At 51.8% G+C, this 12,212-nt stretch overlaps 1 protein-coding gene across 1 annotated transcript in view; it reads right to left on the reverse strand.

Moving 5' to 3' along the window:
- Nucleotides 1-12,212, reverse strand: part of Dnm1 (dynamin 1) — a 40,807-nt gene that overhangs the window by 6,754 nt on the left and 21,841 nt on the right. Inside the window, exons 11-17 of the mRNA XM_051185177.1 lie at nt 10,081-10,167; nt 7,394-7,464; nt 7,174-7,225; nt 6,953-6,964; nt 4,728-4,841; nt 1,216-1,325; nt 174-285 (exon numbers count right to left, since the gene is read on the reverse strand). Of these exons, the coding sequence (XP_051041134.1) occupies nt 174-285; nt 1,216-1,325; nt 4,728-4,841; nt 6,953-6,964; nt 7,174-7,225; nt 7,394-7,464; nt 10,081-10,167 (558 nt within the window). The remainder of the gene's footprint in view (nt 1-173; nt 286-1,215; nt 1,326-4,727; nt 4,842-6,952; nt 6,965-7,173; nt 7,226-7,393; nt 7,465-10,080; nt 10,168-12,212) is intronic.

A 12,212-nucleotide genomic window follows, 5' to 3' on the forward strand; every position in this document is an offset into this window, starting at 1 on the left:
AGGAGATGCTCTCTGGTATCCCTTGGAGGAAAATGGGGAAACCAGAGGGCTTTGTTCCAAACCCATGCGGGTAGCTTTCTCTTTACATCAAATAAGAACTTCTCAAAGCCGGTGCCCTGGAACCCACAGGGACAAGCAGCTGGCCCCTTCCCTCCCCTAGCTCCACCACTCACCCCAACACGCTCAGGGTACACGCCAGCCCTCAGGAAGGAAGCCTTCCAGCTGTCAACCTCCTCCTGTGTCTCACAGGCCAGTTCCAGCTGCCGATAATCCTTGTAGACATTCCTGCAGGATGGGGTAGGCGGGAGGGAAGATGAAGAAAAGCCCCACCCTGCTCAGGGGACCAGGGCATGTGTGGGCTTTAGGGGCGTATCCATCCCCGGCTTTCTTGTTGGCCTTAGGCAAGGTCCCCCTGTCTTCAAGCCTCAGGGTTCTCATTTTGTAGGTAGGCTAGTAATGATTCCTGTCTGCTGTGGTCATTGGGATGCTTCAAGGGGAAACGTAGCCCAGTGTGTAGAAGGGACTGAAGTTAGGCATGGTGGTACACTCTAAAGCCCTTACTTGAGGGGTTGGGGATTTAGCTCAGTGGTAGAGCACTTGTCTGGCAAGCATAAGGCCCTGAGTATGGTCCTCAGCTGGGGGACAGGGAGGGGCTGTGGGTGGCAGTGGGGAACAAAGCCTGTACTCAGAGACTGAGGCAGGACAATCTTCAGTTTGAGGTCAGCCTGGACTACTTAAAGAGACTGAGACCCTGTCTCAAAACAAAAGGAAGGCTGCAAAGTCAGGCAGTGCAGCCATGGCTTGATTTCAGGCCCCTTCAGCACCCTCCCTGGCTTCCAGATGGCATCTGTTTGGGATTCCTATCTCTGAGTAGGAAAGAGCCCATATCAGAGCCAGCCTGGAACTAGGGAAGTGAGGTCTAGTCCTGAGTCCATCTGAGAGACTGGGCCTTTAGACTTTTTGTTTCTAGCTCCTGGCAGTATTCTGTGCCAAGCAGACACTAGGTAAATGGCTGTGGAAAAAAAGGAGGGAGGGAACAAGGAAGGGAAGGGGAGAGGGAAAGGGGGAAGGGGGAGGAGGGTGCCTAAACATGGACCAAGCACTTAGGAGAAATCAGTAACTGTCTGAGGACAGGCCCCATTTTCTACACAGCAGGATAGCTTGGGGTTTGTAGGGCCTGGGGTCTCAGCAGCTCAGCCAGGGGCAAGCAGGCACCTCTGCTCTGTGTTGAAGAGGGCAAAAATATGCTTGCTTGACATGAAGCCCTTCTCCACATCACGAAGCTTCAGATTGTCCACAGACAGCATGTACTTCTTCTCTTTCTCCTGTAGGGAGGGGTAGGACCGAGGGGTCAGTCTGGCACTGCTGTGCCCCATCCCTTAGAGTGCTCCACGTGGGTGGGCATCTGGGATTGTCAACATTCAAAGTAGTCTGCTCCAGTCCTTGCCACCACATGTGGTACTATACAGTAAATCCACGGAGCCCTAACCCCGCCTGGGCACCCCACCCACCCCGTGGCTTTTCAAGCCAACCCTACCAGATAAGATGTATATATATATATCATATATCACATATCATAGCTTAAGGGGCTGGCGAAGGCATTGAGACTAAGAGGGTCTCCCTCATCCCACCCTAAGCGAGTTCTAGAGACAGGCCAGGCTGGGATGGCTCATATGAGGCACCCTCGCCTCCAGCCTGGCTGCCTCTGACTTCATTTCCTGACTACAGAGACGGGACGGGAGACTATACCAGCCCTGGAGGCTTCAAAGGGCTGGCTCAGCCCACTCCCCCTCTCAGCCATCCATGTGTTACCAATCAGACCCACAGCACAAGCCTGGAAACTGTATGTCTGTGAGCCCATGTGTATGGCTGTGTGGTTGTTGCAAGGCCCAGCAAGTTCACCATTGTGCACACCTGCGTCCATAGGACATAGGTGCATGTATGCATTGGACCATGTGCTAATATGACCATGTTTGTTGACATGGTTGTGTGGCAATTGTGAATGGAACGTAAGACTATGGAGCCATGGTCTTACCCATGGTTTGTGCAGTGGCCTAGACACATTGGTGTGTTGTTTTGTGGAAGAAGTTATATAAATCTGTGGACAGAAGCAGCTGTGTCTGTAGGCTCTGTGTCCCAGGGGAAGGGTTCAGGGATCCTGGGAAGAGACACCTCAGATGGGGCACCAGGAAGGAGGAGAAGCTTCTGCTGCCTGGATCTCACTGGACCTCCCACCCAATACCACTGGGCCTGTGCTGGAGGGATGGTCTGTGTGGGACTCCATAAGCTTTGACTAGGATCTCAGGTGGGGGCTGGGTTTAGGAGGACCTTTCTTTCCCACCCTGGCGTCATCTCCACCCCTCTGCCCCACACACCCGCCTAGCCTATGCAGCCACATAAAGCCCTCTTTATGCCAGGCGGGTGGCCGGGAGCCCCAGAGGGCGGCTGGGGGAGGAGAGGAGGAAGTTGCACACGCGGCCAGGGAACATCTGGAACCCATCTAGGGAGGCCCGCCACAGCCGCCTTGTGCTCAGGGTTGGACACTAGGTAGGAGTGGCCTCCTCCCCCAGCCCTCCCTTCCTGCCGGCCCCCTCCCCAGGCCCCTCCTTCCAGCCCAGCTCCCGCTCACCCCTGCCACGTCAAAGGAGGCAGAAGGGGAGTCGGGAGCAGAGAGGGACCACGGCTGGCCGGCTGGGGCTGGGGGGACATTGGAGCTGGGGCTGGGGGCATCGTATCTCTAGGGGATGGGACCAAAACTCCCACCGGATGGACAGATGCTGCTGCCTGGATGGACCAGAGGATACCTCCACTCCGTCTACCCAGTGTTTAGACTACCTGTTCAGGACTCCCAAATTGTACAGTAGTCTGCACATTGGTTAGGCTGGGCTGGGTTAGACCCTCGGCACCGTCGCTGGAGAGCTGCACCAACCCTGCTGTCTTCCAGAACCAGAGCCTGGACTTGGGACAGGGAGCTATGGGGCACAGGGTGGACTGGGAGGAGCGCAGAGCTATGGGACTGCCGTCCTGCTACGGGACAGATGGGAGGTCGTGGTGATGGGGGAGGGCAGCGGAGAAAGACGGAGAAGATGGAGGGGGGGTCGTCGGAGCTGGTGATGTGGGTGACTGCCTGTCTGACAAGATGCTTCCCCAACCCAAAGACCAGAGGACATGCGTCTGGGTAGAGGGGACCAAACCTCTGCCCATGCCCAAACTCCAGCTATCCTAGTGCAAAAATGCACTCATCCCGACAATGCACTTTAGCACTCTTGCTTCGAGGCATACATCTGTGCACCCCAGCTTTAAAGTGCACATCCATGCCCGGATACACTCAAGTGCATGCACTCACACTCAGACACACAGCCTCACAATGGGAAGCTCCCTTCCCCCAGCCTCACTTCCCAGACACATACACATATTCTCAAATATCCCCCCTTCACACTCTCTCTCCCACCCTACCCCACACACACATGGACACACAAGCACAGACAATGAAGTCACAAGCAAATTCACACCTAGGTGTTTATACCCCTAACACACTCACAACACCCCCCACAATACCCACAAGATACACACACACACACACACACACACACACACACACACACTACTCAGGCAGATTTCTCATACAACTAAACTCAAATCTATACACAAAACTCAAAAAAAAAAAAAAATCACCCTGGGTATATAGAAGCCCCTTTCAGTTGGGCTCACCCGGGTAGCCAGATATGGGGTCACCATCCCCCTAACTCTGTATAAAGGGTCTTAGATATGGGAACATGAGACCCATGGGGAATATCTAGGGGGCCTGCCAGGGTGACAGGGTAGGAAGCCACCTCCCGGCCCCACACTACCTCGTACTCCATCCCTTCCAGGGGCCCCTGGGCTGGGGAGAGGCCAGGGTTGTGGTAATGAGGTCCAGATGGTTTGGCGCCCCCGCCAGTAATGACAGAGGACCCCGCCCAAGGTGGGGAGGTGGGGCCCATCCTAAGGCAGGCTTGGAGGGTAACAGTGATCAAGAAGGGAGAGTGGTGGCCTAAATCACAGGCCACCACTCTAAAATGCTAATGCCCCACTGAGAGAAGCCTGTCTTATGGCGGGCCCCTCAGAAGGAAGAGGGTCCCTTCCCCCCACTCCTCAGCCAGCTGGAGTTCATTACCAAAACACCCCCTGTCACCGCCCCCATTCTCAATGGTCACCTCTGGAATCCAGATGTGAAAGCCAAATAGACTCATTCTTAAAGGAGACCAGAAACTGGAGGGGAGTGGTGGGGGCCTCCGGGTGCCCTTGGAAGCAGGAGGCTATTCTGCGGGGTAGCTCTGCAGGCCATCATTGCTACTGGCCCCTTTGCCCTGGAGGTGTCCTAAGCAGCTTGCTTTGGTTGGCAGAAGCTGAGGGTACTTGAATGCAGGGGTTAACTGAGTGCCTGGCAGCTGGACATGTATGTGTCATGGTCCTGTAGGGGCCACAGAGGAGACGGCACGCCCCAGAGTGAGAAAACAAGAAGGCCACTGGGCTGCTGTGTCAGGCAGCAGCACCCAGCACCCTCTCCAGGGCCATCCACGCCTGTCACCGTCTCCTGTCTCCTTCCAGCCTGGGTGAGAGGGTACTTCCCTGGCTGAACATACTACCCCGCCCTCTCATACAAATCTTTTCAGGCACCTGGGGTGTGGTCTAGCCCACTGCCAGCTCTGAGCCTGGCCCTTGACAACCAATGGCCTTTGACTCACCTCATCATCCTTGTACCAGGACAGGTTCTCTGCAGTCAGCACAAACCAGTACTCCTTGGAGCCTCCTTTCATGATACCGATGTTGTTGATGGTCAGCCACCCCTTTCGAATAACCTGGAGCAGGGGGTTGGGCAGGAGGTCAGTGGGCAGGGGTCAGGCTTCCCCAAGGAGGATGGGACTAGTGAGGAGGCATTCAAAAGCCTCCTCCTCAATTCTCTGAGGCCTGACTGGTCAGAGAGGGTGGGGGCCAGACCTGCCCTGGCTTGAACCACAAGTGGATAGAGGAGAAGACAGGAAAGCAAGGGTCAGCTAGAGCTAGAGAGGAGCCTCCTAACAGCCCGGGATGTATGTGTGAGCCAAGGCTGGCCCGCTTGGATAGAGGGTAAGCTCCCCATTGCTAAGAGTGTGCAAGCAGAGTTTGCCATCTATTTGGGTAAGGCAACTCCAAGTGTCATTTGAGGGTCTACTCCGACATAGTTTCTGACCTTGAGAACACTGTGCTCCCTGCACTTGCTTCCCCTCCCTTTTTTTGGCTGACATATACCTACTGGCCCTTTGGTATCAGCTCAGATTTACATGGTGAGTGGCCCTCCCTGCCCCCAACATCAATCATGAGCACAGTAATGACCTCTGATCAGTCTCCTGTTTGCTTCTGTAACAGGAACTGCAATGTTAATCTCTCTCTCTCTCTCTCTCTCTCTCCCCTTCCTCCTTTCCCTCCCTCTGTGGAGAAAGGAGGAAGAGGATATTATCCACTTATGCAAACTTCCTGGCTAATGCATGAATTTTCTTGTATCTCTTATCACCTTGCATAGCTCCGGGCAGTCAGGAACTGATGGAAAATGCTTTGGTGCTATGAATAAATGACCAATAAGCTGTGACAGTTCTAAGAGTCCTCAAGGCAGCAGGAAGAGGCAGAGACACACATTGTCTAGGCAAGAACTTCCTAAGAAAAGTTCATGATAACCAACAAGGGCCACTTTCATGGCAGCAAGCAGTCTATCCTCAGACATCACCATCGAGGGTGGGATCGGGCCCAGGCCCTGGCAGTAATTCTGACTGAGGTCCTGACCTCACTGGATGCTTCTCTGAGCATCCAGAGAGACTCATGGAGGCCTGGGGCTGGTGGTAAAGGCCTGTGGCACAACTTGCTTGAGGCTTTCCTAACCCCCTTAGGCTTCAAGAACCTCACTGAAAATTTAAATCACACAGGCTATCAATATCTGAGCTAAGGGACACCACCACTGCTTTGGTCAGTTATCAGGACTGCAGGAGCCAGGCACCCTGCCAACCCTCTCCCACCTTACTGGTGGGATCTCCTCAGTGCCTTGCTTTTGGAAATGAGTCCATTCCTGCCCCAGGATCTGGCCAGCAGATCTTGCTACTCTGCTTCTGGCCTACTTACAGCCTTTGTCCTCCTCAGCCACTCCTCTGCTCACCTAGCTCTCCTAGGTCTAGAGTCCCCAAGCTAGAGATTCTCTCAGAGGCACAACCGGGGTCCTATCTATAGGTCTGGGTCTCCAAGGGGCGAGGGAGGATTCTGGGCTCCTGTCCAGGCACCATAAGCACTGTTTGAGCTGAGCCTTTCTGAGATACGGTTCTGTTACATCTTCATTCTCTGGCACCCACTGTTTGATGGGACCTGGGATCTGGGGCCAGAGAAAACCAAGATCCAAACCTGGGTGGGAAACAGATATTTAACCAATCATAGCCTTTGGAAACTATGTGGGAACTGCTGAGAATTCCAGAGGATTCCAGTACTCATGTGTACAACTGAGGTCCAGCAAGGGCGACTGAGACATTTGGAGCAGGAAGCAGGGAGCCAGATGAGGAGGAACTGGGCTTGTGATGTTCTCATCATCTCCTAACTCTGCATTGGAGGGCCTTGTCAGCTTCTTTAAACTGTGCCTGTCTCGTATCCAGTCACCCAAACATTCATCCCACAGACATTTAAAGTGCACCTACCTAGCACCGGGCCCACCCATCTATGTAATCTATCTGTGCCTGGAGCAGCTGCTTGACTTGTGCACACTTATAGATGGGTGGATGGGATATGTGCATGGCTGGGCCTTCTCTGTCCTGCGAGCAGGCGTGGAATTCATGTGCTGGTATGTACAACGTGCTCAAGCCGAAGGGTGCCCTCTGCCCCCGTGCAGATCCCCATCGCCAATGAGACTCCACCTCCCCTCACTGCACAAGTCAAGACCCCCAGTCCTGGTACTCACCAGAATCTCATCCTGCAAAGAGGTAACCATAGCAACCACGAGAAGCATTGGGGAGAGAGGAGAGAGGATTACTGAGGCAGAGTGGGAAGCTTGTGGCTGGCAGATGACAGACAGGCTCTCTGGCCCCAGGGGACCCTTCCCCTTGAGAGGGAGGTTTCCTCAGAGCTCCAAGTTCATCCGGCACCCTCCATCCCTCAAACTGGAGCACTGGGGCCACTCACCTGGTTCCCTGAAGTCTTCTTCTTGTTCATCTGGTTGCTCCTCTGCTGAGCACTAGTGAGGGAGAGGGAGGAGTACAAAACTCTCAAGAGGCCCAGCTCATGGGGCACAGGACTTAGAGGGTTAAGCTGACACACTGGAATCTACATGCACATGTGCACACATATATGTACAGGCACCACACACAAGGGGCCGCCGCCCCACAGCCCTAGGAGCACTCACTTGGCAAAGCCTATGAAGTCTTCGTGATTGGTGTTCATGTAAGCCAGCTCAATATCGATGAGAAGCATGACCTTCAAGGATCCACAAGTCGGTGAGCACATAGAAAAGATGCCACAAAGTTTAAGAATGCCTGATAAGCTAGGAGAGAGACACTTTCAGCACATTTAGAAGGTTAGCACCCCGTAATAAGTGAAAAGGCCCTACAGTCAATACCTGAAAGACAAAAGATGCAGAGGTCAAAGAACACGGATGGTATTTCATAGAAGACATGCTAACAGCTGATAAGAATATGGAAAAACTGAAACCCATTATCATATGTAATTAATATATCCTAACAAAACCTTTTTAAAATCTTCAAAAAAGCTGGGTGGTGGTGGTGCACACCTTTAATCCCAGAACTCAGGAGGCAGAGGCAGGCAGATCTATAAGTTTGAGGCCAGCCTGGTCAACAGAGCAAATTCCAGGACAGCCAGGGCTACACAGAGACCCTGTCCCAAAAAAACAAAACAAAAATCTGCAAAATTTGCTCACCCTTGTTCGTAATGACCTCTTAGTTAACACAATAAGATCCTTAACCCTAACACATAATAAGAACTGATAGAGGGTCAGGATAGGCACATGCATAGGAAGATGGAACTGTACTTCTTTTCTGTTTTTACTTTGTAAAGATTTATTATTATTTATGTTGTGTGTAGGGAAGTTTTGCCTGCATTTGTGCATATGCACAATGTGCATGCAGTGCCCACAGTGGCCAGAAGAGGGCATCAGAGCCCCTTGAATAGAGTTACAGGTGGTTGTGAGCAGCCATGTGGGTGCTGGGAACTGAACCCCAGTCCCCTATAAGAGCATTTAGTGCTCTTCACTTCTGAGCCATCTCTCCAGCCCCAGAATTGCAAGGTGAGGATGAAATACAGTACCTACATAAATGAGGCAAGAGCTCCCACTGATACTAATTAGTGTCACTTTGTGGAGGACAATTTGGTAATTCTTAACATTAAAATGGACACACACCTTCCTACAATTATATCTCAGATAAACTCATCAAATAATCAAAGATGCAAATGCCAGAATGTCTAAAGCATGTAAAGTTTTCCCCTTTTGCTTGTTCTTTTTAATTTTCTTCTTCCTTCTCCTCTCCTCCTCCTTTATCCTCCTCTTCCTCTTCTTCTTCTCTGAGATAAGATTACTGATGTTTTCTGCCTAGGTTAAACTTGACCTCCTGTTCCTCATATCTCAGTCTTCCCAGTAGCAAGGGCAAAAGAAGGCCTGTGTCAACATTCTTGGCTGTGGTATAATTTGCAATGGAAGAAGACTGGGAACAAACTAATGGCCACTAGAAAATGAAATAGATTAGGGTAACCTGAGAATAAAAGACATTAGCGGTGCACACCTTTAGTCCCAGCACTTGGGAAGCAGAGGCAGGTGGATCTCTGTGAGTTCAAGGCCAGCATTTTCTACAGAGCAAGTTCCAGGACAGAAAGGGCTACACAGAGAAGCCCTGTTTCAGAAAAAAATGAAAACAAAAACAAAAACAAAAACAAAAAGACTCTTGATGTTCAAAAGCATAGACAAATTCTAGGCTGTGATGGGGAACACACACACACACACACACACACACACACACACACACACACACACACACTGCAGATCCTGAGGTGTGAAGGAATTTATTCTTGAGTCTTTCTGTTTTGTATATTGTGAGACAGGGTCTTATGTAGCTTATTCTGGCTTCAAACTCCTATGTAGCAGAAGATGGCTTTGAATGCCCAATCTTCCTGCTTCCACCTCCTGAAAGCTAGGATTCCAGGCAAGTGACACCATTTCTAGCCCCGAGTCTGCTCCTTCCTGTGAGCCTGGAGCCTGTCCTTCCTGAGGCCCATATTCTGCAAAGCAAGCATTTCTGCCCTCAAAGGACTGGTGAAAACAGTAAGATGAAGTGAGTCACTTGTCCAGCATGTCAAAGACAGTCAGGATATTAAGTGCAATTATTGTCAAGAAGAGAGAGAGAGAGAGAGAGAGAGAGAGAGAGAGAGAGAGAGAGAGGAATAAAAAGGCATGACAGTCAGCAAAAATATGATTCCTAGAGATAAAGGTGAAGCTGGGGGTGTGGCTCTTGTGACAGAATCCTTTCCTAGCATGGAAGAAGTCCTGGCTTCAATCTTGAATCTTGGACATGGTGACTTATTCCTATAATCTGAGTACTGGGGGAGGCAGAAGTTCATGTTTATTCTCTGCTGTGTAGTGAATTCAAAGCAGCCTAAGCTAGGAAAGGATTCTGTATAGTCCACAGAATACTATTCAAGTATTTAAAAGGGAATATTCTGGTAGATGCTACAGTATTTTGGATAAACCTTGAAGGCATTAGACTATGTGAAACAGCCAGATACCAAAGGATCGGAATACTGTATGATTTTACTTACCATGGGAACACAGATAAATTCATAGAGACAGAAAGAAAGGTGTCTGTCAGGCTGGAAGGGGACTGTTTATTACAAGCACAAAGTCAAGTTTTCAAAGATTCAAAGCCTTCTGTGGATGGTGGTGATGCTACCACGATGTTAAGGTACTCAAAATCACTGAGCCGTGCCCTTCAAAAATGGCTAAAGCAATCCACTTTGCATTAACTATCATCCCATAAGAAAACAGACAGAAAGGATCAGAAAAGCAGACGGAGACTGTAGACTCACCTGCTCCTTGGTGCGGCCCTCACGCTCCCGGATGTGAGTGGTCACAATACGCTCCATCTCCTCCCGAAGACGTGGGTATTGCTGGAGCTGGAGAAGGGCAGGAGGAGAGAAAGCCACGTACACACAGGGCCTGGGCATCAGACACCCAAACCCCACCTGAGTACAGGGACCCAGGGGTGTGGGGTGGGAGATATGCATGGGAATGCCAGCCAGGCCAAGAAGAGAGCCCAGGAGCCCCAGGAGGCTGATGGCACCAAGCCATGGCCATTCCTTTCACCCCCAAGTGTGGATTCTAAAGGCAATTTAAGGGTCTTCCTGGTTCCAGGACATCTTTACTGGCCCACCTAGGCAATTTCAGTGGGCAAGGGGCAGTCTCCATGGGGAGGACTACAGAAAGAGCTGGCTATGGTGGCCTCCACCTTGACAGTGGCCATCTTGAAGATCGACTTGGAAGATGGAAGCCTTTGTGCCATTCTTAGTTTCCAAGGCTTTCACAGACCCTCTGGGTGACCCCTTGCCTTCCTAGAGGCTTTGAGTGACATCCAGGTGAGGAATCAGGCAAGGAGCAGCCTCCAGAGACCGATCCAGGAGAGACTGGGGAGAGGAGGTCCATGGTGGCAGTCAGCCTCCTGAGTCAGGCTGGGGACAGGCAGTGGTCCCTATCAGAACTGGGGAGGGAAGGGTTGCAGGAGGAAAACAGCAGTCACACCAGAGGACATGCAGAAGCTCCCCAGCACAGACATGCAAGGACACAGGGGACATGCAGAGACAGTGTCAGCAGCATGAGCAGTACCCCGTGGGGGCCTGGCTGGGCCCTGGGACCACTTGGTATCACCAACCCAGTCCTGTCCCCCTTAGCATGTCTCTGTCTGCTACCATCATCTTAAGCTACATCTGCCTGGTCTGAGACTAAGCAGTAAGGCCTGCTGTACTCTGCCAAGGATGCCCCTGAACTCCTGGGAACCCTGCCCTCAGCCCAGACAGGTGCTGAACAAAGCCAAGGTGACTTATTCTGTTCTAACTTCTCTTAGATGCCACCTCTTCCTGAAAGCCTGCCCAGATTGAGGACTAAGAGCTGAGTCGGGGGCCTTCCTGTGCTACTTCAGCCTCTTTCATCCATCCAGGTAGTAATTGTTCCCCAGGGCTGGGCAGGGCTGGGCACCACCTGTGCATACAGAGAGCATGTTGGAGGAATGAGGAAATGAATGGAAGATGAATGTCTTTGCCCTCCTTGCAGGTAAGCAAACAGAGCCTTCTCCATCGGCTTGGAACCAAATCTTTTAGACAGGGCTTTTCAGCGAGCTCTGAAGGTGGAACCCACCCATCAAGACCATCTTTCCCCACAGGAAGCTTGGACAGTTCCTCGTCCCACTTTCCACCCTGCGCTTAGTCAAGATGCTTACTTAGGCAGATCCTGTTGGAAGACATCCATGCCCTCTGTGCCTGATTCTGAGGGCAATATGAAGGCCAAGAGGGATGGTCAGGGTGGACAGGAGGACGAGGGAAGAGAGAGGAGCTCAGGATACCAACCCAGGAAAGGCTGACTTGGGAGAAGTCCGAGTCCAACCTTCCCTTGGCTGTGCCAAGGGTAAGTTCTGGCAGCCGAGCACAAGGGGCTGAGAACTTGGGGGAGGATCAGCCTGAGACCTGGAACTTAGAAATGCTGGCTGGAGGGGCCTGCTGCCCTGTGTGGCTCTTTGTATGTAGCCTCTGAGCCCGGGCAGAGATTTAGGGTTGAGGCACAATCCTAATGTCACCAGGCCTTTGAGGTGGTTGGATCGAGGCAGCTTCCCATGGCAGGGGTGGGGTGGGACTGGGAAGGGTGGAGGAATTTGCCAAAAGGATGGCCAACTCCCTGCTAAGCGCCTGTATCTACATTTCTCAAGTTTTCCACATGTCCTGCACAGTCAGGGCGGGTGGCCTCAGCCCCCTCAAGAAGTTCTGTTCCTTCCAACATCTTTTTCCATTCTGGCTGTCTCAGAACTCTGCCAGGATTTTTAACCAGTTTCAGTAGCCAGCCTGGATCCCATTGGTTTGGGGGTCAGGGATGAAGCTCCTGAAGCCATGAAGCCTTGGTTTAAAGCCCAGCCCTGCCTGCTGACCGCCAAGCTCTCCTTCAAGCGTCAAGCATG

The sequence above is a fragment of the Phodopus roborovskii genome, unplaced genomic scaffold, assembly GCF_943737965.1.
Source record: "Phodopus roborovskii unplaced genomic scaffold, PHOROB, whole genome shotgun sequence".
Taxonomy (NCBI): Eukaryota; Metazoa; Chordata; class Mammalia; order Rodentia; family Cricetidae; genus Phodopus; species Phodopus roborovskii.